Source organism: Seriola dumerili, unplaced genomic scaffold, assembly GCF_002260705.1.
Source record: "Seriola dumerili isolate Sdu_G_001 unplaced genomic scaffold, Sdu_1.0 BDQW01000155.1, whole genome shotgun sequence".
Lineage (NCBI taxonomy): Eukaryota > Metazoa > Chordata > Actinopteri > Carangiformes > Carangidae > Seriola > Seriola dumerili.
Genome location: NW_019174410.1, coordinates 663,726 through 691,643, shown reverse-complemented (window position 1 = coordinate 691,643; position 27,918 = coordinate 663,726). Strand labels below are relative to the sequence as shown.

The window sequence follows — 27,918 nt, the reverse complement described above, 5'->3', positions numbered from 1 at the left end:
ACAGACAGCTGGATTCCGCCATCGGTCAGATCCGCGTCGGTTGGAGACGGTAAATGAGGAGTGTGTGTGTCAGTGTGTGTGTGTGTGTGTGTGTGTGTGTGTGTGTGTGACGGTGTGATGTCGGTGCTGCAGTAGAGCAGCAGGAAACGGCTCAGAGGGGCTTAAATCATCACATGCAGCTTCACCGGGGGCCTGAGTGAGAGGACTTCACCTCACTGGACTGGACCAGCACAAACAGTAAGTGACTGACTGGCTGTTTTTTTTACAGGCTGCTCATCATTAGGTAATATACTGACACAGCAGCCTGTCTGTGTCACCTGCTCACAGCTGCTGCAGACAAACACCTGGCTTCATTTGTCTGACTGGGAGGAAAATAGTGCTATGAAATATATAGATTACATATGTAATGAGTTCATGTTTATTTGTGATTGTTCCACAGAATCTGGGAAAAACAAATGTAAAATTATCATGTAGCACTGGTGGAGGAAGCAATGTTTTAGTAGAAGTTCCCATACACTGTAAACATGCAACATTACAGTGAAAACCATAATCCTAATCCTGTTTAAGTACAAGTACAAATACTCATTCTGCAGAGAAAGACACTGTGACTGATTTATTATATATCACATCTTAATTGTTAATATTGATGTAAAAATGTTCAAGTAGCATTTTACTGTTGTATGTTTTTTATATGTATATGTGCATATGTTTATATATTTGGTGGTTCATTCCAGTGGTTCCCAATCAGGGTTCTGGGCCCCTCCCAGGGGTCACAAGACAAATCTGAGGGGCCATGATTAATGAGAGAGAAGAAGAAGAAGAAAATTCAACACATTAGTTTGAATTGTTTTGGACTTTTTAACTTTTTCTTGTGTAAAACTTGATACTTTGAGATACGAGGGAACGTTTGCTCCAAATATTATAATTCATTATAATCATCAAAATAGTTGGCAATAATTTTCTGTCAGTTAAGTAATTAATCATTTCAGCCAAATGTCCATTTGTAAACAACAAACAATATGATCTGCCTTTATTGATTTTTTAGAGAAGCACATCGCATTAAAAAGCATTTATAAAGAAACACTTACATTCGTTTATTAAAGATTACAATCATTTTGCAGTTGGAAAATAAAACAGTCAGAACTCAAACACGAGTCAAATTAAACGACAGATCAAACACTTTGATAAATGAATAAAAACACAAGTGAAAAGAGATTTTATATATCGACAGCAGACACTTGTTCTGCTCTGCAGTCACGGTGTGAAGAGGGAGTGTCTGAACGTCTGTTACTCAGACTGAGCTGACAGTAGAAAGACAGGCTGAGTGACCGTTAGTGTCACCTGCTCCACAGTCCCAGGTAAACCTGTTTCAGAGCCAGCAGACGTTTTCTTCCCCGTGCTCTGCAGACGTCACGGTGACGGCGTCTGAAGTGTGTTCTGTGCTCGGTGCGGGTCATGAATCTTCCTCTCAGCCACATGACGGTTCATAACACTGCAGAAAGAAAGTGCTCTCTTCTCTGTCTGTGCAAACCAGTGTTGTGATCCAGAACGTCATGTGGACCGAGGCGGGAGGACTCGTTTCCTTCCTGTAAGGCTGGTGACTGACACCTTTTGTAATAACTTTGATTTCCCTCTTCTCTTTTTACTCAACTCCTGACACAAGAAACTCTTGTGACTTTTTCCTCATGTGTTCTGAAAAGGGAAGGACAGTAAACAATCAAAACTCAGGCGACTTCTCCACACTGAACATGACTGGACGGTTTTCAAAGGTTCAGTCCACTGATTTTACACATCAAGTTCAGTCGACTCATCACAGCCAGCACTAAAACCACTGGTCAGCTGGCTGAGTGTTGGAGTTTCCTCATTGGTTGTTGTTCTTTCAAAATTGATAGTCACAGACTCAGAGTTGCCAACTTAGCGCACTAGTCGCTCGATTTAGAGACTTTTTTTTTCTTTCTTTCTTTTTTAAATAAAATCCCGAGTGACAAATCTACCGACTTTTTGGACAAACTGTTAGAAGAGAGTCTCCAGAGAGGCAGAGCAGCAGTCTGTGACCCAGACGAGACTGTGCTCTGTCTGAGAGACAAAATATACAGAGAGATGTTCTGTCTCTTCTAACTTTCTCTCTGACTGATTTTACTGTGAATCCAGCTGAAATCACAGCTCAGACTTCGTCTTTCATTTATGCGATTGGTGATTTTTGTCGGACGACGTCGTGGTAAAATTTTAGCAGCAGCTGGTTCAACAAGAGAAACAGAAAAACGTGAATGAGAACAGCTTCATTGTGAATTCATCTGTATTAAAATAATGTATATGTGAGCACAAAGAAATGAAAGCAGCTGACACTAGACTGAACGCAGGATATTTACAGCGACTCCACAGCAGTTTCAACTATATCCTCACTTTCTCTTTAAAGCAGCATAAATCTCCCGTAGCTGCTGGATTTCTTGTCAGAGACTCAGAAATGTGTCCTTCTGAAAGAATCTCTTTAATCACTGTTGAGTCACAGAAATAAAAAGCATTTCCTGTGCAGGGGTCCATGGAGGAGCTGGACCCAGAGGAGCAGTTCCTGCGCTGCGCCAGGAACGGAGATCTGCCTGGGATCCAGAAGCTCCTCATGTCCAAGATCAGAGAGGAGACACAGATCAACATCAACTGCAAAGGTACATGATCACCACATGGGAGTAATGTCTCCGTCACAGTCTGTTGGTGTAACGCAGCGTGTAACGTTTCCTCAGGAAAAAGTAAATCCAACCTGGGCTGGACGCCTCTTCACCTGGCCTGTTACTTTGGACACAGAGATGTGGTGGAGGAATTACTCAAGGTAGAGTGGAGGTTTTAAATCCTGCTCCACCATTCTCTAGGTGTTGCATGAGTGCACGGGTAACGAGTGTGTTGTTGCGCTCTGCAGGCGGGGGCAGACGTCAACTTGCCCAATAACATCGGAGACACGGCGCTGCACAAAGCCGCCTTCACAGGAAGAAAGGTACCTGAATGCATCGTCACTTCTCCTTGCAGATTTTAAGTTTCCTTCTAATCTTTGCGTCTCTTTGTTGATAGTATGATTTTGTGCATGCATTTATTCATCCATTCAGTCAATCAATCAATCAATCACTGAATCACGTATTGATCAGGAGGTTGTCATGCTGCTGCTGCACTATGATGCATGCGCTACTGTCATCAATGGGACAGCACAGATTCCCAAAGATGTCACTCAAAATGCAGAAGTCAGAAGCATGTTGGAAGGTGAGAGAGACGTGTCGTCATCTAAGAAATTTCATAAAAGCTTTTTTTATTGTTTATGTTGAATTTTAATATTCATACAATTCGTTTATATAAAGTGTAAATTCTGAAATAGCACATTTTTCCTTGTTCGCCTCTGACGCCAGCGGCTGAAAGAACAGAGGAGAGGAAACTGGAGGAGAAACTTTTGGAAGCTGCACGAGAAGGAGACCTTCCAACTCTGAATCAGCTGGTCAGTGTCACATGTATTTAAATCTCACATTTTGACCAATGAGGACGTGGAATGTCTGGAGCTTGTTTGGGGTTATTCCTGAAGTTAATGTGGTGCAGGAAAAGGAGCAGTGTTAAATTCACTTTAGATTTATTTGTATCTGAAATGACAGTTACACACTCAACTGTCTTCACATGTTCACAAGTCACGACAAGTCCAGGCGGCGACTACGCCCTCGTTAGTCACAACAACAGAACTGGCAATGACAACCTCATTAATAAAAGCTCTGGAAAAAACTAGAATCACCTCCTCGTGGTTGTTTCCCTCCTCCACTCAGACCATCCCTGTTTATCCAGAGTCACATAAAATATTAAACATTTGTGTGAAATTTTGTGATTGATAAATTGATTAATGATTAATGCCTAAAAAGTGTTTTGTGAGGTCACACTGACCTTTGACCTTTGAGCTTTGACCATCAAAATCTAATCAGTTTGTCCTTGAGTCCAAGTGAATGTTAAATTTAAAGAAGTTCCCTCACGGCGTTACTGGGATATTGTGTTCACAAGGCCAAAACTGCTCTCTGTGAGGTCACTGTGACCTTGACCTTTGACCTTTGACCATAAGTTACAAAAATATAATCACTTAATCCTTGAGTCTCAGTGAATGTTTGTGCCAAATTTGAAGAAGTTCCGTGAAGGCGTTACTGAGATATCACGTCCACGAGACTGGGATGTGCTCTGAGGCAGAAAGGGATGCCTGTGGGAGTCAAGTTTTCCCGCCTTTAGTCACAGTGAGAGAAATTAAAGAGTTACGCTTCAGGTCCTACTTTCACTCCTTCATTTCTTAATTGCATGAGAGGAAACCCACAACACTTGTGTCCACACAGCCTGTCGTCTGTTCTCGTCCCGTGTGTTCACTGTAGCTCAGCAGGAAGAAGCTTCCAGACATCAACTGCACAGACCTGCTGGGTAACACGCCGCTGCACTGTGCAGCCTATCGCGGCCAGAGGCAGTGCGCCCTGAAGCTGCTGCGGAGCGGAGCCAGCCCCAACATCAAGAACAAGAACAGTAAGACGCACCAGTCACAGCTGGAGTCAGAGTGTCACAGCGATGTGTTGCTGTGGAAACAATCCAGAATCTGTTTTATAGTTTAATATATGTTTTATGTAGAATATTTTCAGCTCTTTATCTTCATGTGAAAACAGCACTTTCCTTTGGCACTACATTTTTTTCAACCGCTGAACCTACGGCGTGCACTATATCACGCCGCTTTCTGATTCACTCAGCTGACCTGCGGCTGACCTGCGGCTGCCCCGCGTAATACTGTTTTGTACTCAGTAGGTGCGTAGGAATACGTTTGGTTCAGCGGTTGAGAAAATGTAGTCCTGCACGGCGGCTGTGGTGGTGACTGGCAGGATTTATCGTTTGGGGGCGGGGTGTAAAAATTTGAAAAATAATTTTCATTGGACACAAAATTACCAGTAGTTGTACCAAGTATGTATTCATCCTCACTGGAAAATAGTCCCCAATAATTGCACTAATTACTCCTGTTTGAGAAATGTTAGGTGAATACTACAGTGACCAGCTGAAATCAGTTTAATCACTTTTAAACATGAAACTATGATTTACAACTGAAGTAAAGGCAGAGAGAGCACTGAGAGACAGACTGATGTTGTTGGTTTACATCTTTTCTTCTGCAAGAAAAATCTAAGAAAAACATGAAATAACACCAGGCTCATCTTTTCATAAACCATACGTCTTCACATTCCTCAAAGACCAAATAATTAGATTCCTGGTCTTGGTCTGAACTTATTTCACAAGGTCTGTCTCCATTTTTTCTTCACTCAAACAAAAATATCACCTGACTGAGTGAGCGGCTTTCGTTTCTGCAGAAATGGTTTTTAACATTGAATTATTTTTGCCAAAACAAAATGTTATTTCTTTGACTTTTTATCAATGTTAATAACACCTAGACAGTACTGTCCTCACTGTGTGTGTGTGTGTGTGTGTGTGTGTGTGTGTGTGTGTATGTATGTATGTGTTGTGTGTCCATAACGCTCAGACCAGACAGTGTTTGACCTGGCCAGCGATACAGCAATGAGGCAGGTCCTTGAAGGCAGCGTTCATCGAGTGAGTCAGACAGTCGACTTCCTTTGATTCGTTCTTTGATTTGTGTTTTTACTTTCTTCATGTCTCTTATCTTTACATTGCAGGGTATGACCCACCACGTCAAGAAGTTCGAGGGACTCCTGTGGAAGGTGAAGTCAGGGAGAACACAGTCCATCACACAACAAAACAGAGATATTATCTTTATATGTTGCATTTAGAGACGCTCCTTCAGAAAACTTCAGCAAACACACACACGTTGCGATACGTTTCGTAACGTCTCATATTATCCACATGACCAGGTCACAGCACGAGTTTACAATCAGCAACTTTAGCATTAAAAAAACAGGTGAACTAAAATTTTGTCGAAGCTTCATACACAAAGCTACAGTAAATTAACTACACAGTTTATCTACTACTGCTCCTCTACATGTCAACAAATATTTCATTTAACAACACATTAATGTCATCTTTATTGTGATTTTATTATAATTGTACAGTGAGAATATGGCTGAGGGCCTGTCAGTGTGTTTTTAATTAGGATTATAATTATCACATGAGACACTGCACAACCTCCGTGTGAATGTCGTTTTAATTATTTAGTGTTTGTCAAAAGAATCGAGGATAAAACTCTGCCTGTCCCCAGGGGTTTAAATGCTTTTATTCTGAAAAATAACATTTAAAAGAAACCGAATAGTGTCAAGAAAAGCTGAAAATGAGAAGATTGCAGCTGCTGACATCCATTTATTATTATTTATCAGCTGTTGCCTCTGCACATACAACACCTCCACAGCACACATGCCACCCCTTCCACGCGTGAACTCTCTTCTCATGACATTCAGTCTGTGACACTGAGATGCTGCAAAATGTTACACACACTGCAGGTAGTGTAAGTTTTTGACGCGAGTGAGAAAAACACAGGTGTAACTAATAACCTTAAACGGCACTTAACGAATGCAGACATCAGCAGAGTCGTTAAGGACTTTTAGTCTAGTTTATTATATAATGGCTGAGTTTAATTTGGAAAAAGTAAACTAGCAAAGACGGTAGTTTGTATTATTGTTGCGGCTGGTTGACGCGAGGTGCTGGGACGCCACATCTGTCCAGTTATCTATCCACAGAAGAAAGGCTACACAAACATGTTTCATTAATTAATTAATTAATTATATATATATATATTGTAAAAATTATTATGAAATGAAAATAATAATCATGCCATGTGCCTCGTAATCATGTCAGCATTTATTTAAGAAGTGGTACTTTACCTGAGCTGAGCGTTGGTTAACATCACCTTTAGTTACATCCTGTTTTGTTTTCCTGCGTCACTGAAGTTTTTAAGCACCAGCCGCTGATGTTGTCGACATGAACACAAATTTAAACCTGTAATAATATTGTAATATTTATTTCTTTATTTATTTCATTATTTGTTCTGTTTGTGGTTGTAAACACAACACTGACATATTGACACATTTTAGCTGGTAAGGCTAACATGTTAGCAACAGTTACCGGGAGTCATGTTTCTGTCAGATTGGAAAATGTAAGTCCAATATTCATTCTCATTACAGCTGTTTTTAGTCTCCACCAACTCCTGATGGAAATGTTCAGCTGCTAAAAGCTCCACTGCGTTGACAGCTAGTTGCTAACTTTGTCTCTCTGCTGGTGCTGGTGGCGTACACTCAGTTTTATGTGGTAAAATATTGATAATTGCAGCTTTAAGGACGCAAACCAACAATGAACTTATTGTATCCTGATAGCAAATATTGTTGCAGTTGAGAGACAATCCCTCATTACAATGAAAAACAACCACTGTAGTTCATTTTGACTCAGTTGCACTCTCACTGTCCTCATGCTGGAAATACTAGTACACCAAATGTGTAGTAATCCCAGTTGTAATTAGCACTTGGATTCTGTGTGAGTGCCATTTAAAATTCAGAAACAGGCAATTAGGGCGGCTTCCAGGAACCACAGAACTGAAACCCCTAAAAACTGACTTGATTTTCACTTCTTGCTGAGAAATCAGTGTGAGAACGAACCTCGACAAATCTCGCTCGTGTGTGTGTATCAGAGCTGTTCTGTATCTGCTTGTTTTGAGCATTAGCAAAGCCTGTCTGAATGGAGCATAAGGATCATGTGTTCTCTCAAGTTGCTGCGCTCACCATCAGCCACCATTCAAATCAAAAAACACTGAACAGTAACAGAAATCACTGAGAATCAAACCGCTGGTTCTTCTCCTGTGTGTCGTCCTGCAGAGCTCCAGGTTCTTTGGCTGGCGCTCCTACTGGGTCGTCCTTCAGGATGGAGTTTTATCCTGGTACTCAAAACAGTAAGTGCCATATCTCACCTGGTTCTTGAAGCAGACATGTGGAAACACCCCCACTAAAGATAAATGGAAGTACTGCACACTTTTGTCTGGGAGGGTGGTGGAGGTGATTTTATACCTCTGCAATATGTTCCTGCAAAATGAAAAGACCTCATCATAACAGATCGTTCTCTTTCATATTAAGGTCGGATGCAGCTTCTAATGTCAGACGTCAAGGCTGTAAGTCCCTGACACACGCCCACTGCTTGGTAAGCCAACACTGACGGACTGCACGCAAGTTCTTAAACCACTGAGTTGAATTTGTGTGTGTAACTTTCTCACCAGGCGATGTTCTCATTCCCAGATCAGAGCCAAGGATCACTGCTTTTTTACCCTCAAGTGCTTCGATGACAGCGTGCATCACTTCAAGGTGTCGCCTAAAAACGACCCCGAGGCAACAAGGAAAGTGAGTTTCACTCCTGACTGTCTTTGACAAATTATTAACATTTCTTGTAGGTCTGTTTTTACTTGATACATTAATATATATTACCTGGTTAGTGACCATTGATTGTACACCACTTTTCATGATGCATTGTGGGATACTATGACGCCACTAGGATATGTAATTCTCACTGTACATTCAATGGTGAATTCACTATATAGTGGAGTAAATAAGGAGACGTGAGGGATTTCAGACACAGCCTTTATCTCCAAAGTCATTCTCTGACTTTGTTCTAGAAGGTTCCACCTGTGAAGCACCAATCAGAGCTGAGAATGAACACAGGAGAACCAAGAGAACCAATCAGCTTCCTCGTTTTTACCGTGTCAGCTTACTGCTCTGTGACGAAGCATTAAAGGAGCGGGAAGATTATTAAATGTAGCTGGATCTAATGTTGATGATTTATCAAAAACACTGTAAATCGTACTGACAAAAATTAGTAATTTAGTCATATCTGAACAAGCTGATTTTTAACATTACCCGCAGAGCTAGATAGCTAGCTTGCTAAGGAGAAATACATAGCTCATGCTAAAGATTGTTGGCAAGGAGCACTACTATTATTTGTATCTCACAGCAGTGAAGAAAATAAAATTTTAATATGTAATCTGAGATAAGTTCAGTTTCTCGCTGCTGGTTGTTGAACATTTTAGCGCTTTGATGCTAACTGTACAATGCTGCCTAACTTGATTTAGATGTTTAAAACTTCAAGCTAAATTTTACCGTAATGTTTATTCAGGGGGAGAGTAAGATGAGAAAATTCATACTACTCTCATGTCTGTTCAGCCAACAGCCACTTAGTTTAGCTTATTTCAGCTTAGCTTAGGTTAGCATAACAACAGGAAACAGGCAGAAACTCTTTAGTCTTTACTCTTCAGTCTTCGTACGGATTAAACATAACAAACAAACAAACAAAAAACCTTTTAACGTGTCAATTCGTAAACTTTAGAGGTGAGAGAGCCAGGCTGTGTCCCCCTGTTTACTGTCTTTGTGCTAAGCTAAGCTAACAGGCTGCTGGCTAGCTTCATGTTTAATGGACAGATATGAGAGCAGTATCAATCTTCTTGTTTGACTTTTCTCTAAAACGCAAATAAGCATATTTCCCATAATAATACATAGCTAAACTGTTGTCAGTGCCAGTGTCAGAAATATCTTATATCATAACTCCCTTTTAGTTGTTATTAATTTGTTAGATTTTTTTCCTCTTTTTTAAAACTTTGGCAGCTAGCTATAATTATAGTTTCATTATGTTATTGTATCATAACCTCAGTTGTCAGTATTAGGTTCTATCTGTAATCCACCTGATGTAGACAAGCCAATTACACGATTTTATATTCAATATTTAGAATAACTTCTTGTTGCTTGTTACTCAGACTAAATGTTTTGCTCTTTACCTCACCGAGGTCACAATCTGCTGATTAAATCACGAATGTGTTTTAGTTCTCATGACAAAGAAAGAGAAAACTCGGTTGTGGTTTTGCAGGCGTGGCTGGAAGCGCTGGAGGAGCACTCGGCCTACAGCACACACTACTGCTCCCAGGAGCAGGGCAGCGAGGAGGAGGAGGAGGAAGCGGTGTCACTCGGGGAGTTAACAGACTCACTTCAGGTGACTGTAATAAAAAGATCAGTAATAAACATGTCGTAACATAGCATAGCGTAATGAGCTGCAGTGCTTTTGTTGGTCTGTAAATCAGGCAGCGGAGAGCAGCCACAGGAAGCTGGAGAAGGAGGTGGCAGCTTTCCTGTCCATGTTGAAGAATGACAAGCTGCTGGCAGAAAGTAAAACCTCTTATTTTATTGTCTATTAAGTTTTTTAGTTTTTTTAAACACACACTTTGACACATAAACACACACATGAAGTCTGTCATTACAGGTTTGCTGTGTTTGTTTGTAGCTTTTCTGAAAGCATGAAAAAAAAAAAACATTCAACAACCTGAACTTCACATTTGCTTCAGTTTTGCTTTTTAAGTTGCAGAGACGACTTTTTCATTTCAGTCATTACTTTGTGCCAGTGGCCCCTCATCAGTGTGTTTGTCCCCTCAGGCTTTCCGTCCTCCGTGCTGCAGAAGATGGAAGAAATCTGTGAGTTGTCCAGTGAGACCAGCTCCAGTCTCAGTGTCTGTCTCGGCCTCTTCTCCAGACAGGAAGGGGTGAGTGTCTTTGTTTGACGGCCTGTCAGGTTTCTGTCTGCTATACCATTGATGTTGCAATATTATTACATACAGTACCAGTTCCCCATTCATGGGAACGTGCGCTCAAACTTTAGAGTAGCTCTAAAACTTTTTGCTGCCGACCCAGTAAAATGAAGGTGAAATGGATTTTAGCGACATCTGGATTTCATCTTTTTCAAGTGTAGCAATCTTCACAGCTCCCAAGGAAAATATGTGAGTGAACTGACCATTAAAAAAACAAATGGAGACTATAAATACTGTAATCAACAGGATCCTTACTGACTGCAACCTGCAGATATATAATCATGCTGTTTTTAAAGAAAACAAAACATGTTTCATAAGGAAGTGTCGGCTCACGTCACACCTCCTCATGAAAGCAGCTCGATGCAGTGCAGTGATTATAAACTGTCAGACGGGTTTTCTTTATGTGTGATTCAATGCATTTGATTAATGAAAGGTTCAGTGGGCAGATTACATCCCACCACGGACAAAAAAAGAGCTGTGAACATGGAGGAATTGCTGTATTATGAAATTTTACATTGTGATATTGACATAGGTGTGATACTGAACATCTTCTGGAAAATCTATTTAGAAAGTAGGAATGTCTGATCCAGCAATGAAATACCTGCCACATCAAGATGTTTCATTATGTTGATGCAAAAATCATAAAACCAAACTAAAAGTCTACAGCCAAAGCATCATGCTGTACTCTGTCAGAGGTGCTTTCGACTAAATGCTAACATGCTATCAGTCACCATGCTAATACGATGATGTTTAGCAGGTATAATGTTTTAAAACAACCTTAGTTTAGCATGTTAGCATGCTAACAATTCATCACTAAAACATGAACGTCTGAACCAGATTTCATGAGAATCCTTCCAACAGCTGCATTTCACTTAAAACCACAAATGTCAACCTGCTGGTGGCGCTAGACGAAAAAACTGAGGATGACCAAACTCCGAGGGATTTATCCTCTGAGGACCATGAATGTTTGTACAAAACATCATGGAGGTCCATGTGATGGTTGTTGAGATATTTCAGTCTGTACCACTGAGTGTTTAACTGCTTCCATGATCAGTCCTGTATTATATTAAGTAGCTATCACAATATAAACCCCGTCACTGAATCTGACAGCAGACACATTTGTAAAGTCCCTCAGGACATCTTCATATAACCGGCACTAATGCTCAGCGCTGCGTCCACCGCGGGACTCACTGATCAGTGCACGTTGCACGTGCGCGTGGACGTGAGCATGGAGATTGAAAAGAGATTGAAAATTGTCTGAATAACTGAATCTAAAGTAATGTGGTTGATGATGTGTGAAATGTGCGGCGTGTATCAAAGAGGTTATATCTCATCACAATCCTAATGTCTCCTTTTCGGCGTCGCTGTGAGAGCGAGAGCGTCTTCTCTGAACCTGATTTCTATCTGGACGTCACATCAGAATGAGAATGAGACTGAGAAGCAGCGGAGCTGCTGCTTTTGATGCATCGCCACGTGTGAATGCGATGATGAATGCGCACTTCAGTTGTTGAATATGTAAATCGAGGTGTGTTTACCTTCATGTGATAAAGCACAGAGTGAGGCTGTTTTTCCAGGCCATGCCGCCCTCCTGACGCCTGTCATTTCGTGCGTCTAAAACATGACATTTGCATATTAACGCAGACTAAGACCCTGACAGAACTGTTGGACGCCAAAGTCTGAATCTGTCTCAGTCATGATGTGCACATGAACTCATGTTTTCTCCTCCCACTCGCACAACACGGCTTCATCTCACGAACCAGAGAGCTGAATGTCTCCATCTTTAAAGGAGACGGCGCCGCTGGTGTCAGAGAGGCTGCCAAAAACCATCTGACCTTTCTCACTTTAAAAGCCAGTCCAGCGCTTTCAGAGCTCACACCTGGGCCGGGCCTCGATCGCTCAGCTGTGCAGCCTTTTGAACCGTGATCTGCAGAAGCAGACGGGCGATAAAGGGCTCAGAACTCAGTGTGAAAAGGTCTGTGTTCACCAGGAACAACTCGAACATGTACAGCATATCTACACTGTGTGAATGAAGCAGCGGGGCCTGTCCTCATTCTTTCCCCCCTGAGAGGAAAAGGTACTGAATCACTTCCAGCTCCTGCAGCGCTGGTTTGCACTTCAACACCTCCTGTGGGGGGGTCGAGCAGCAGGAACCTTCTCCTTAGAGCTCAGTACAGTGCAACAATGGCAAATGATCTGTGGTCTTTAAAACAGCACTTTCTCCCCACTTCACCTGACGTCCACCTGCTGGATTATAAATAACCATAAATTCTCCTTCTGTTGTGTCTGTGACAGTCCAGAGTGAAACACTCTTTAACTTTGTAGTTGAACAAGAAACAGTGAAGTGTTTTTCAGAAAGGCGCAGCTGCATCTTCACGTCATCATCCCTCATGTCTCCTGTAAAATGGAGGTTTGGTGGATGGTTTATATCTGAGTCTGTTACCTGTCATTTGATCCGCCTCTCCTCCACGGGGAGTCATGTTCTCATCAGGCCATTTGAGACGGCGGCGTCACGGCAGCTGTTCACCGGTTCAGGTAAACATGGCTCCAGCTCCGTCTCTCTCCATGGGACTGGTAATGAGAGGACAGAGCAGAGGGAAGGGTCAGTCAGTCAACATGACCCGCTGCCATCACGGCCCGTCCACTCACACACATTTACCTTCTGTTTGTAATGAGAGTGCGAATAAAACATTTGGGAGAATATTTATTTCTTCTCAAATGTGGAAGATACGATTCATGTTTCTATGGGTGATTAATCTCTGTCTCTTTGACTGTGTGTGTGTGTGTGTGTGTGTGTGTGTGTGTGTGTGTGTGTGTGTGTGTGTGTGTGTGTGTGTGTGTGTGAGCTCAGGTGCGCAGTCTGAAATTGGAGCAGGAGGTGGAGAAGAATAAGATCCTCTCGGAGGCGCTGCAGACTCTGGCCACAGAGCACCACGAACTTGAACAATCCGTCGTCAAGGGATCTTCGCCGCGCAGCGTCCTGAGCGAGGATGAGTTCCACGACGCCGTGTCTGGTGAGTTGACGAGTTCTCAAACACGCTGAGGAGACGCAGGAGATCCTGTGAGCGCTCACACTCACCGCTCTGTCATTCACCTCTAGGACGCCGGAATACTTTTTCCTGCCGGTGAATGTCTCTGGTATGTTTGCCGCTCGTCAGGCGTGACGTAAGCTCCAGTTGCCTGGTTGTGCTGAAAAAAGAATTTCCACATGAATTCTTGTTTGTGGTATGAGACGCCTGCATGGTGGAGTGACATTTAAAAAAGATGCTTAAGGATTTTTTCAGCAAGACGACAAAATGTTGACCTTGCTGGAGTTTGCTCTTGTTTTTTTTAGTTCTGTTTATTTAAACAAAAACTTTTCTCTAATTTGATACTGACGTGTTGACAGCGTGTTTAACCAGCAACACGCATGAAAGGAAGTGAACATGTCAAGACTGAAAGAAATATAAATCCATAGAGCTGCATGCGTGTTGCTGAGCATGATTGTGTTGATCATGATTCTCCGGTGTGAATCATCATTAATTGATTTTGTTTGCGTTATGTGAACAGCAGCCCAGGATCAAATTAAACTGTGACCGTACAGACAAATACAAATGTGATATATTTATACTTAAATAGAGAAACAGAACTAATGTACATTTTGAATATTAATAAAGCAGAAGTGAGAAAAATAATTATTTTTTGTTTTATTTTTCTGATTTCTGTTTTCATGAAATTGATGATGATTATTAAGTAACTCATTTGCATTTGAGCCCAATCAATAAGTGTTTGAGGGTGATACAGATATCAATACTGGGGATCAATAACCAAAACCAATTATAATTTATCAGCTGATATTCTGTGTGGTGACAGTCAAAGGTCAAAGGTCAAGCTCCTGTGAAGTTTTTGACAAGATTATGGCAGAAAAGACAATTATTATTATCATGATGAAGTGATGACATTTTATATCCAAAAGGTCAAAGGTCAACTTCTCTGTGACATCATAATGTTCTGCAGAAACAGTCCAGGCTGTTATTTAACTCAGGAACAGAGACGGAGATTGTGAACATATTTATATTTACATGTGTTTGTGATTCTGGTTGAGGAGAAGAAACACTCATCAAACATGTCAGCTGTTTGACAGATTTTCTCCGTGGTAACAACATAGCAACGTAGCAACATTAAGGCTACAAACAACCCATAATGCAACACTCTATAATAGACCGCGTTACTGATGTTGTGAACATGTGATTGTGTAGTCCACTTATTCAAACCTAATTTCCAGAGAAAACTTTTGTCTTGTTTTCAGCCAATGAGAATTCAGTTGTCAGCGCTCTCTGGTGGACAAACTATGTAACGGAGACACTGCTTATTTTTGGCATTTCGACGCTGCAGTTTCTTGTTACTAATCTCATGTATTTACAGATACAGATATATTTATTTGCAGGAAGCAAAACCAGCCGACACTGTCTGTAATTGCTACCATGCATGTGTTGACCCTGGTTTTACATCAAACTATAAAAAATTGCAGCAGCTACTGGAATAAATCCTTTTAATTATATTCCTCTCTTGAGTTTATGCTCTTTAACAGGTGATTTTTATCCAACCTGAGAGCTGTCTTCACTCTGAAACTGTCTGCGTTGCCTCCTTGTTCTTAGGAATCTTTAAAAACATTTCGTGACTCGTCTCTCTGTGTGTCGCTCTCCGTCAGAGTCGGACTCGGAGCTCTCCCTGAGCGGCTTTGAGACGGTGGCCAGCCATTCGTTTGAGGAGGACGAGGAGGAGGACGAAGGCTCTGTCATGCTAAGCAGCCCTTGCAGCAGCCCCACCAGCATGTTGCAGGAGGATCACCATGGCGACAAGGACGAGACTCAGCCCAATGGGATCACAAAGCACAGGTCAGTGGTGCCGAATGCCCCCGCGGTCTCCTAAATGGACCTCTGACCCCCCAGTGCTTTTATCCTCCTCTCATCAAAAGATGAACAAACTCAACAAAGCGCCGTCTCCTCGTATCGCACTCTTATTGTTGGGTTTTTTTTTTCTTGCTGTAATAAATCTGTGTCAGGCTGTGTGATATTTCACAAACCGTGGTTGTTCAGTGATTTTTCTTTCTTTTTTACATCGTCTCTCAGGTTTTTCCACTTCATACTATGAATAATTTAGAGTCGGAGGCGGCCCCGGTGAAGGCGGGAGAAAGAGTTGTGTTGAAAGAACGCAGCTCTGTGTTGGAGTTGTTAAATATTGATAAGGTCACAGTGTAATGCAATAATCAGTCTGCAGTATGATCCCATGTTGGCTCGTCCCTAAAGCAGCTTTTAAGAGCATTTATAATTTAATTATTATATGAATCACTCATGTTCTTTTCACCTGGTTCATATTCCATGTTCTTGTGATTCTAAATATATTCTCCAACTCTTTTACAACAGTTTGACCTGACACACAGATAAATGCTACTGATGGATGATTCCAAGTCTTTTGATATTGTCTCTCTGGGCTTCGCTCCAGTTCATCACACAATACATCAAAGGCTTTTATATTCATTTGAATTAGAAATGACACTTTGACAAAGCCATTAAACGTCTGGTATATTTGCTCTAATGAAAAATGCCTATTTATAGAGAAATTGCACAAATAACACAAAGTCAATGCGTCATTCACTCCAGATAGAGGTAATACAAGTGTGTGTTAATGTGTTGTTGTTTTAGGACCAGTTTACCTGCACCCATGTTTTCAAGAAACGACTTCAGCATCTGGAGTATCCTGAGGAACTGCATTGGAATGGTGAGAATAAAGATCTATGTTGTTTTTATTAGCCGTGCTAGCAGCACAGCTTCAGTCAGTCAGTCAGTCAGTCAGTCAGTCCCCAAAGCATGAGTGTCATAGTTTTAGTTTTTAGTGAAATGTCTCAACAGCTACTGGATGGATGACCATGAAATTAAACGAAAGAAACATTCATCTTCATCTGAATTAAAACTTTTCATCAAGAACAATAATCAGGTCAAACTTTTAATTTGTTCAATACTTTGGGTTGGGTTTTGCCCCCAAGTGGACAAAAAAAATAAAATTTAAATGGAGAACATGGCACCAGTTATACCTGCCTGACATCAGCACGTTAGCAAGAATTAGCATTTAGCTTAAAGCGACACTGTACCTAAGTATAGCCTCACAGAGTCACTGAACTTTCAATCATGTTCAACATCTTCTCAGAAAATATAACTGTAATGTGTTGTAGCATATGTAGCATGTGTAGCAGTCTGTAGTATGTGTAGCATATGTAGCATGTGTAGCAGTCTCTAGTATATGTAGCATATGTAGCATATGTAGCATGTGTAGCAGTCTGTAGTATGTGTAGCATATGTAGCATGTATAGCATGTGTAGCAGTCTGTAGTATGTGTAGCATATGTACCATGTGTAGCCTATAGCTTGTGTAACATGTGTAGCAGTGTGTAGCATATGTAGCATGTGTAGCATATATAGCAACTGTAGCATTGTGTAGCATGTGTAGCATCTGTAGCCTATACAGCTTGTGTAGCATGTGTAGCATGAGTAGCATGTGTAGCCTATATAGCATGTGTAGCAGTGTGTAGCAATGTGTAGTATATATAGCTTGTGTAGCATGTGTAGCATATGTAAAATGTGTAGCATATATAGCAACTGTAGCAGTGTGTAGCATGTGTAGCATATGTAGCATCTGTAGCCTATACAGCTTGTGTAGCATATGTAGCATGAGTAGCATGTGTAGCCTATATAGCATGTGTAGCAGTGTGTAGCAATGCATAGCATATATAGCTTGTGTAGTATGTGTAGCATATGTAGCATTATTAGCATGTGTAGCAGTGTGTAGCAATGTGAAGCATATATAGCTTGTGTAGTATGTGTAGCAGTGTGTAGTATGTATTACATGTGTAGCAGTCTGCAGTATGTGTAGCATATGTAGCATGTGTGGCATATGTAGCATGTGTAGCATATGTAGCAATGTGAAGCATGTGTAGCAGTGTGTAGTATGTGTAGCAGTGTGTAGCATGTGTAGCAGTATGTAGCATGTGTAGCAGTATGTAGCATGTGTAGCAGTCTACAGTATGTGTAGCAGTGTGTAGTATGTGTAGCATGTGTAGCAGTATGTAGCATGTGTAGCATGTGTAGCAGTCTACAGTATGTGTAGCAGTATGTAGCATGTGTAGCAGTATGTAGCATGTGTGGCATATGTAGCATGTGTAGAGTATTTGCTGTATAGGTTTCTGTGTTTCTGTGTTTTGCGATTGGATGTTGAAAGAGTCCAGGCACCATAATCCTGACAGGAATGTCAGAAACCTGTTACACTCATTAATCTTACATCTGAAAATTATAATTTCTAAAACCGAATCGAATAGATTCAACACAAAACTTACATAGAGATGTTTTTGTCCAAACTGACATACAAATGAGGCACAGACACTGTTACAGGACCTTTGAAGAACATTGAGCCTTTTCAACACTCAGCATGAATGTTAGACTTTCCAAGGATTACTGTGTGCATGTTATGAAACATCGTCCTTCTGTTCTTCCCCATGTGTCTTTCAGGAACTCTCCAAGATTACAATGCCGGTCATTTTTAACGAGCCGCTCAGCTTCCTGCAGCGTCTGACAGAGTACATGGAGCACACGTACCTCATACACCAGGCCAACGCCTCATCAGACTCTATTGAGAGGATGAAGGTAGTTCCTGAACACATCATGTGCAAATGCTTTCAACTGCATCAAATATAACTGGATTTTAACTGTATTATTCCTTCAGCTGTGGAGTTCAGTGCATATGACTGTGTGTGATTGTGTGTTCAGTGTGTGGCTGCGTTCGCCGTGTCAGCTGTGGCCTCCCAGTGGGAGCGCACAGGTAAACCCTTCAACCCGCTGCTGGGAGAAACGTATGAGCTGGTCAGGTAAGTGGGATCATTCAGCTCCTGCACTGATTATATATTAAAGTTAGCAGACACACAACACAGCTGTGACCCCCCCCCCCCCACTCCCCCAGAGACGATCTGGGCTTCAGGCTCATATCGGAGCAGGTGAGCCACCACCCACCAGTCAGCGCCTTCCACGCTGAGGGCCTGAAACAAGACTTTGTGTTTCATGGATCCATCTACCCCAAACTCAAGTTCTGGGGCAAGAGTGTGGAAGCTGAGCCCAAAGGCATCATCACGCTGGAGCTGCCCAAGTAAGAACGTCTGGCTGAGTAAAATAAAAATGTTAATCTTTTACTAACTTTATCACCTCAAGCTGTTGTTGTTGTTGTTTCTCTCCAGGTACAATGAAGCCTACACATGGACAAATCCTACATGTTGTGTTCACAACATCATTGTGGGCCAGCTGTGGATCGAGCAGTATGGAAACGTGGAGGTGATTAACCACAGGTAAGAGTAAAACTGTTGAACACTGTACTCAACTAAAGATCAGATTTTAATGTTCTGAGGAAGTCTGATCAACAAGGAGGGAAAGACAGAACAGATGAGTGTTGACGGTGACGTGCTGTCGTTCTCTCTTCTCACCCAGAACTGGTGAAAGGTGCTTCCTGAATTTCAAACCTTGTGGCCTTTTTGGCAAAGAACTGCACAAGGTTGAAGGATATATTCTGGACAAAAGGTACGGCTCCCAGTGATGTATGATGTTTAAACTTCCTCTCCAGACAAGTTTTAAACTCTGTAAAGATCCTCGGCTATGATTCATATTTAGTTTAAAATATTCACACATTAAATCTGGTTCTGAAGCTCGTCTTCTCTGACTTCCTGATTAAGAAATCAGGATCAGGCCTTGTGCCCCCCCCCCTCATTAGCATGTATAACTTTATAAATAATAATAATAATAATTAACTTTATTTGTATAACACCTTTCATACAAGAGATGTAGCACAAAGTGCATCACATGAAAAGACTTGAATGAACATAAAAACTTTAATGTAAAATGAAAAATGTTTATAACATAACAGCAATAACATAAATAATAAATGACATGAATAATAAAATAAGTAAAAAATAAGATTACATAAAGCATAATATCAGTAAGACATCAATACTTACAACAGCATTTCAAAGACGAGCAACATCAGAGCTGGTTCAAGGCTGAGGTGAAGAGAGAAGTTTTCGAGCTTTCTGTTAAAATAAAAACCTAAAGTAGTGATGATGGAGCAGCAGCTGCTTTGAATTCCTCAGATGTGCTAATGCAGCGAGCAGCCAGAAGAGACTCGACTTGAAGAAAATGACTCGTGAGCATCTCTGCACACACAGGATTACTCACCACGAGTGTCAGAGAAAATACATTCTCCTCAGTGTTAGCTGGATCACAGTCGCTGTCATACAGATATTTTATCAAACTGATGATGAAATATTTTCCTTAATACTCCTCCATTCTGTCAAAGCAAAGATGATTCAATAAGTCTTTTAAATATGTTTCATTTGTAAATCAGGACTTTAAAAATTAAGATCGGGTTCATCACAATGAGCCAATTTATAACTCCCTAAGTGTGACATCAGAGCCCATTATGAAATCAAATCATCATGCAAATGATCAATTACCAATTCACCCAATTAATAATTCATTGCCACCAAAACCGTCTCTTGAGGGACGTGGGCTTGAGTCCAAAAACGAAAAATGAAATGAGAACAAATGGAGAAGGCAGCTAACAGCTAACATGTGACTGAAGCAGACACAGGAACAAACACAGAGCAGCAGATGGTTCAGTCAAACATGGACGACACGCAGTTTTTAACACGACACAGCTAATGACTCAACATGAATGACTGGAAACAAGCCTTCTGCACAACCTCCAGAACAAGGCTGAATATGCAACATGAAGTACAGAGATACACACAGACACACAACGTGACAGTGAGGGAAGTTATGTAGAAACAAGATGCCGATAACGAGATAATCTGATTTAGATTTTTATTTTGGAGATTTCTTATCTGTTGAACGTTTGAGGCTCAAACTGACAGAAGTTCTCATCATGTTATCTGCATGCACGTGTTTGCTCCACAGCAAAAAGAAGCTGTGTGCTCTCTATGGGAAATGGACGGAGTGCCTGTACGTCATCGACTTCGCCGCCTTCGAGGCGCATAAGAAAAATGACAAGAAAGGAGCAGAGGAGAAAAAAGGCAGCAAAGCGGTACGAAGTGTTTTTCTCCTGAACAGCAGGGAATCCCATCATGAGTCATCGTGTGGATAACTGTTTGACCACTGAGCTGATGGAGTCAAGGAGAAGGATCATATCAGAAGATCTTCACTATCATCCACAGTTCATCACTCTGTCAGTGAAGTACAGTATCATTATGCATCTTGCAGAGAACTTATTGCATCGTTGTGTGTGTGTGTGTGTGTGTGTGTGTGTGTGTGTGTGTGTGTGTGTGTGTGTGCAGGGCTGCAGCGAGGGTCAGGAGGAGCTTCCTTCACCTGCTGCAGACACTGTGCAGGTGATTCCTGGCAGCCAGCTGCTGTGGAGAATCGCACCCAGACCGGCCAACTCCGCCCAGGTCCGTCCCACGATAAACATTCACAAGAGCATCGCCTCGACACCAGGAAGTGTTTTTTAACGTGCAAAATCTCCTTTCATTCCAGATGTACAGCTTCACGTCGTTTGCAATGCAGCTGAACGAGCTGCACAAGGAGATGGAGGGAGTCATCCCTCAGACCGACTGCAGGCGGAGGCCGGATATACGAGCCATGGAGAACGGGGACATCGGTAATAATTATTAGTGATGTACTGGAACTTAAAAGTAAATAACACTCTCACTTCAGTCTGAGTATTATTATTATTATTATCATTATTATTATGAAATAGATATGGCCAGTGAGGAGAAGAAGAGGCTCGAGGAAAAACAGAGAGCTGCTCGAAAGAACCGCTCCAAATCTGAAGAGGAGTGGAAAACAAGGTGAGATCAGATGAACGTGTCCTCTCTTTCATCAGCTGATGTCTGCAGTCAGTTCTCATTGTGACACGTGAGTGTTGTCTTTGTTACTGAGAGGAATATTAAGACGACAGCCTTCATCAGTGTCTATAACATGGCAATAATTGATATTTAATATGAATAAATGGTGAACAGTTCTAGTTATCCTTACTTAAATTTCTTAAATATACTTTATATGTAGTTTTCATTGTGGCTGAATCCAGTTTCCTTCCTTGATGCTGGAATTTCATCATCTTGACTTTGTTGCTTTGACGTGTTGGAGCTAAATTTCCATTTTCTCTTCACTTGTCTTTTCTGTTGCGTCCTCGCTCTGCTGTGAAGGAGTCCTGCGCTGGGTCCAAGGTTAGAGCTGCTGGCTGTTTTCACTGTGTGTTTCCAGACACTTCTTACTCTCTTGATGTGAATGTGTGTTCAGATATGACAGAGAACGACTTGTGATTAATCTGCTCTTCCCTCCACCAGCGTGGCAGCTCCACTTAGTGGCACTAGACGGAATTAACTCTTAATGTCACATGACAACCCCCCCCCCCCCCCCCCCCAATGTTTCCCCTCCTTCCTTTTAAATATTTAAAGATTATTTAAAGATATAACAAGACTAAATTCAAACGATCAAACCGTAGATTACCTGTAACCCCATGATGAAGCATGACTGACCTTCCCTCCTCACTTCATCTTATTTGTTTGGGATCTGATTTTGTCACTGAATGTCACTGAATGTGTGTGTGTGTGTGTGTGTGTGTGTTTGTGTGTGTGTGTGTGTGTGTGTTTTCAGGTGGTTTCAACAGGGACAAAACCCCCACAACAGCTCCCAGGACTGGCTCTTCTCTGGTGGGTACTGGGACAGGACGTACAGCGAGCTGCCGGACATTTACTAACGGACACTTCCTGTCCAGTGTCGTCCGTGCCGAGCAGCGTCAACAGTTTTTTAATGGAACAGCTACAGTAACTACAAGCTGTATGCAAACAGTGTACTTCAACTGCGTGGCCTTATTCTACTTTATAATGCTGAAACTGCATCAAAATGTCAATAATCAATATTTAAAAGGTCTGAAATGTAAAGTTGTTTGACAATGTTTTTGAGATGTAGTATTTGTATTTATACTGAGACCAGACTGTTTCTCTCCATCATGTTTTCAGCACAGTGGAGAGGTGCTGATGATGGTTTTAGTGTCCATCTGTCTCTTTTTAAATGTCCATAATAGTGTGTCGACTCTGGCTGTATATCTGTGCACATACTTCACACGAATCCGACCGTCAGTGACCTCATCACGCCGTTCACATTTCCTCTGGACTCGTGTTAAACTCACTAAACCGCTTCCAGTTCACTTCATATGAGATGGATGTGGGTGTCGGCCATTTCTCCTGATACAGTGAAACACACTATATTTTCTGCACCACTGTTACACATGTGATCTGAGTTTAAGAATCATCTGCCACGTGTTTTGTTTGTTTTTATCTCGTCCACTGAATCCTGTGTCTGTTATGTTTCATATATTATAACACACATAAGACTGAGTTCTGTAAAGAGGTTTATTAATAGTTCTGCTGAAACTCTAAAATCTGTGCATCATACAATCTGTCAGACTAAACAAAGCGGGTTGGGGGTTGTAAGGTCACGTGACATGGAAAATGTAGAATTTTAAGGTGTTTTGCCTCCATTATAGTATTTTATTGCAAACCTAAATAAAACACTTCAGTGCATTCATGAATGTTTTTACTGTTTCTGTTGGGTATGCTGGGAGTGCAGCACAAGTGTCAGAGAAATCTGCAGATGAAGTGTGACCTCTAACTCAAGGGCCGGTGGTTCGATTCCTCATGTCGAAGTGTATTCGGGCAAAATACTGAATCCAAATTTCCCCCAATGTGTCACCAGTGTGTGAGTGTGTACATATATATATATATATGTAGAGAAAAGAGCTGTATGACGGTGTGTGTGTGTGTGTGAATGTAAGATACAGTGGGAACATTTGCAGTATTACAGCAGCACAGAGGACAGTACAAAGAAAACTGCAAAATGTCAATATCAACACTTAAACTAGAATCAGCTCCTGGTGGTTTTTCTGCCTCCTTCTTCTTCTTAAACATAAACTCAAAACGTTCGTCTTCAGCTCGGCTTTTAATGAAATATGGTTTTCAGTCATCAGTCACTTATATTGTTGGAATCATGATCTAAATTGTATTTTATTCAGTCTCTCTCTCTTGTTTGCTAATGTTATTATAGCTTTTTAAATCTATTATATTGTATCTCATAGCTTTCTTACTTGGGTGTTTGTTTCCACCTCTGGATACAGATGTTGGTGAGTAAAGGAACGAGGTTTGAAGCTTCTAGACTGGTAAGTAAACAGTCTGTTAATGCTAACGTTAGCTATGTAGCAATAGCAAAACAAACTTCTTAACATTTCTCTTATCATACTAGTACTACACACTACTACTAACTAGTTCTACTCTGTAATACAAGAACAATGTTTTTACTTTAGGTCTGTCTCCCTCATGGACACTTCCACATCAGCTGGTGGCTTCTTGCCTGACCTGTTTCTTTGTCAGGCAACAGAATTTCAAATGTGGGTTTTGTGGGTTTCACGTCATCAGTGTTTAGGGCATCCATCGATGCTCACGGGATCAACCACCCTGGGTTGTGTCTCAGATGCAACAGGCCAGTCATTAACCTTAATGTTTCGCAGGCAGCCCACAAAGGGTGAGGACACGGGGACATGACTGGACTTCGTTGTCCCTGAATGGAGAAAAGGAAAAGCAGAAAAAGAAAGAATCTGGTCAGAATTTATTTCATAAAAAGTTGATTTTCTTTAAAAGACATTCTGTGAAATGTTTGATGGATTTACCTCCGATGTAAAGTGAATCCTGTGACTGTGACATGGACACGAAGGGGACGGCCTTCTGCTCAGACACGGAGTCCACCACTAGTTTGATAACTTCATGTTGTTTGGACACTGATGGACAAGATCACAAGAATTTAAAATTTAGAGCCGCTCACATATGATCAGGTGATGTCAGCGTGTGGAGTCATACCTGTAACCATGTGAAACTTTCCATCACACAGGCTTCCACGAGGCGTCACAGAGACACTGACAGCGCCGCTGCCGTCCTCCACTTTAACACCCACCTGGTAAAAGACTGCAGTCAGTGAACATGGTTGTTTAATTAATGTACTTTTTAATTCTAAGCGCTGAAAGGTTTTACCTTGTTTTCCATTAAGAACACATCAAGGCCGGCCTTGTCACTTCGAACATGGAAGAGAAGACCTGTCCGGTACTGAGGACGCAGCTCGAAGGACAACACAAAGTGGGAGCCAACACTGAAGTAATTATCTATAACACACATATTATTCATTAGACGTGAGCGTTTGTTGTAACCTGTAATACATCAGGATCAAAAGAATGAAACGTCAAACCTAAGACAATGTGACCTCCGCCAAAGTACGTCCCCAATTCTGTGAGACTGTCGGGACACGGTAGAGTTTTGTGGCTCCCCTGCTGTTCCTCCACAGCCACATTATTCATTTTGAAATCCCGTATACAGCCGGTAATGCTGTTCATGGGAACGTTGTGTTCCTGTGGGACGACCAGGAGAGAAGAGAGGGGCTTATGTGGGCGGGGAGATCTCCAAAAAATAAAATCTCAATACAGTCCAACCAGATATCAAGATATACGTGTTTTCACCAGAGGAACATAATTATAATCTTGTAGTTTCAGGTGTTTTTTAATTACATATAATTATAATCTTGTATTTTATGTTTCAGGTATAGGTGATGCTGCCACTAAACAGCACGTTTTATTTGTGAGATGCCAAGTTTCAAAACAGTGAAATGAGGGTCGGACAAAAAAACAAAACAAACAAAACTGTTTTTCTCCATAATTATGAAAAATGTTGTCTATGGCACGAAATCATGATGTTCAATATTATCAAATATTGGCCTAAACCTAGTCGTGTGTGAAAATGTGTGACAGGCTGTTAAATAAATGGTCCAACAGTGACGGAGGTTTGATACAGACCTTGATGGTTCTGTCTGTGGGATCAACTCCCAGGTGCACGGGGCTGAGCAGGTCCAGAGATGATCCCTCATTGTCAGGTAAGTGACCATCAGTCACACGGAATCCATCAACCAGCAGATGAAAAGTGCTCTTCTCCACACTGAGCTCAACCTACACACACACACACACACACACACACACACACACACACACACACACACACACACACACACACACACACACACACACACACACAGGTAAAGTGACAAGTCGTCAGCATAAAGACGTCAGTCAAACAGATTTTAGGTCACTATCACTGTAATGTACAGGAGACTGAAATGATATAACTCTATATGTGCAGTAATTGATCGTTCACAAAACCCCGCCCCCCAAACAGTGATTGGCCAATCACAGCTTACTAACTTGATTTCTCCTATAGACTACCACTAGAGATGTCTGTAAACTTAAACATGACACATTTAGCATTAAATAAGGTCAATTATTACTCTTCAATTTTAAGAATTTTGAATCCATTCCTTTACATTTGAATAACTTCAACCTATCAAAGCAGGAGAAACAGTAAAGCAAGCAAACCTGGAAGCAGTGTTAACTAGCACAGTAACCTAATTTCATTGTTTTCAAATTAAAATAGTTACATCAAAGATCCTTTTGCAGGGTTTTTGTTTTAAAGCAAATGATCTAGAAATACTAAAAATTCAGCTGGAGACCGTCGTCATAGTTAAAGTTAGCATTATCTTAGATTATAACTACTGCTCATCAACAGTCAGTGGCTGGAATTTAAAAACAATCTGCTTCTGTTATCATTGTAAACTACGTGCAAGCAGGCCTAGCAACAGTAACCAAAGGGGGAGGGGCTTAGCGAGCGGTCAGTTACTCTGTGCCAGGTCCCGTCGTTACTCTTCTGCTTGTGCTGGATGATTCTGTTTTGTCCCAGTGACATCTTGATCTTGCCGTTGGCCATGTACAGCGCCAGCACGGGTACGACGCCCCTCCCCGCCACGTGCAGGATCAGCCCATTGGACGACTTGGTCTTAACGTCGAGAGAGAAGTGAGGCCTGAGACGCAAGCGGAGACACAACGGTGAAGTTTCATATGAATGAATATATAGTTGGTTGGCTGAATGAATGAATGAATGAATTTAAAATAACCTGTAATTAAGCTCCTTTTGTGGCAGGGTGTAACTGAGCCAGCTGTCTTCATCGTAGAGCTGGTGTTCAGCACGGTGCGCTCCTCTGTTTCCACACGGGCCGCCTGCAGGGCCGCCTGCAGGAGGCTGAACCTGACAGCAGGTAGAGAAATGACCTGCATCAATAACCCAGCACTAAAAGCAAGAGGAGAATCACGGTGCTGTGGGAAGGGCGGCTTGTTGTGCTCACAGGTTTGTGACTGCGGTGCTCTTGTGGTGCGCTATGGAGACTGGACAGGCCAAGAACTGTGTCTCCCGTTTGTGAGAATGAGCTCAGATCAGCAGGAATAAAGCTCTGCTCCGGTCTGCGGCAGAGATTTCCATAAAACGTTAATTGATGTTAACATTAGGAAAAAGTGACACCACGTTAGAGCAGCTGAACCATTAAAACAACGTTAACAGATTTCCAAACCTCCTTGTATAAAGATTGGAGATCCAGGCTTTGAATTTCTCTCCAGGCGAGTTTTGATGCTGTGGCCTGACGTGATGTGATTGTCCTTGAATCACATTCACATTATCAATGCTGAGCTCCAACCTGAGAAAATCATGACGGCTTCAGTGATGCGCTTTTTCAATTTTAACTGAGGTAAAGGTGCAAGTGTTGGCAGGAGGACTCATCCTACCCTGTGGGCCTCCTCACTGCAGACAGGTAGTGCCAGCTTCCATCGCTGTATCTTCTATCAGACTTCAAGGTAAAATCACTGCTGCTAAATACGACACAGCCGTCAGCCAGGGACAGCCGAAGGTCCTGCGAGAGGATCAGAGAGTAGTAACAGAGTCGTCTCCATCTGTTGATTCTCATTTAAAAGCTGGATCCGGTTTACCTGAGAGCTGCCGCTGAGCAGAACACCGTGTCTGTCCGAGGACCTGAAGCCCAGAGAGACTCTGACCGGCCGTTCATCCTCAACAAGCAGGGAGTCGATGGACAGAGCCGAGGACAACGGAGCTGCACGGACACCCTGCACGAGCCAGGAACACACCTTTACATTCCTCTCTAAATACTGAAGTCTCCATTACTTACTTTTCAGTTTCAATTTAAACTTTGGCTTTTAATTTAAACATTTTCATTTTGAATTTACACTCCAGGATTTTAAATTTCACTTTTTATTTGTACATTACCAATTCACAATAATATTCTTCTTCCGTTTCCCTTTTTCTTTTTTGACATTTCATTATGTTAAATAAGAATAATTTTTTTTTATGCCTCCGTGCCGGCGACAGTCAAAGCTGGAGGCCATTTAGTTTTCGGGTCACCCATTCTC

At 41.7% G+C, this 27,918-nt stretch overlaps 1 protein-coding gene across 4 annotated transcripts; it reads left to right on the top strand.

Annotated features, from left to right (window-relative positions):
- Window positions 1–7: 7 nt before the first annotated feature.
- Window positions 8–23,152, top strand: LOC111226334 (oxysterol-binding protein-related protein 1-like). Of its 4 annotated transcripts, none has more exons than XM_022751419.1 (29): window positions 8–237; window positions 2,534–2,663; window positions 2,739–2,824; window positions 2,912–2,986; window positions 3,135–3,246; window positions 3,390–3,475; window positions 4,377–4,521; window positions 5,516–5,583; window positions 5,667–5,711; window positions 7,809–7,882; window positions 8,064–8,127; window positions 8,223–8,324; window positions 9,838–9,960; window positions 10,049–10,133; window positions 10,398–10,504; window positions 13,398–13,560; window positions 15,237–15,423; window positions 16,231–16,306; window positions 18,087–18,221; window positions 18,345–18,442; window positions 18,535–18,717; window positions 18,806–18,913; window positions 19,053–19,142; window positions 20,535–20,661; window positions 20,912–21,025; window positions 21,111–21,234; window positions 21,334–21,424; window positions 21,782–21,802; window positions 22,233–23,152. In XM_022751419.1, the coding sequence occupies exons 2-29, from the start codon at window positions 2,540–2,542 to the stop codon at window positions 22,333–22,335; spliced, it is 2,916 nt and encodes a 971-aa protein (XP_022607140.1). In that variant the 5' UTR covers window positions 8–237; window positions 2,534–2,539; the 3' UTR covers window positions 22,336–23,152. The 4 variants fall into 4 exon arrangements, with proteins under 4 accessions (XP_022607140.1, XP_022607138.1, XP_022607141.1 ...); XM_022751417.1 differs by having other exon boundaries at window positions 3,096–3,246; XM_022751420.1 differs by lacking the exon at window positions 21,782–21,802.
- Window positions 23,153–27,918: the final 4,766 nt, after the last annotated feature.

What these genes read in the sequence shown, in the direction of transcription:
- LOC111226334 (XM_022751417.1), top strand. Translation starts at nt 2,540, where the DNA reads ATGGAGGAGCTGGACCCAGAGGAGCAGTTCCTGCGCTGCGCCAGGAAC. An exon ending in AGTCAGAAGCATGTTGGAAG is followed by an intron (nt 3,247 to 3,389) that starts GTGAGAGAGACG and finishes CTCTGACGCCAG; the next exon opens with CGGCTGAAAGAACAGAGGAG. An exon ending in AATGGGATCACAAAGCACAG is followed by an intron (nt 15,424 to 16,230) that starts GTCAGTGGTGCC and finishes TTGTTGTTTTAG; the next exon opens with GACCAGTTTACCTGCACCCA.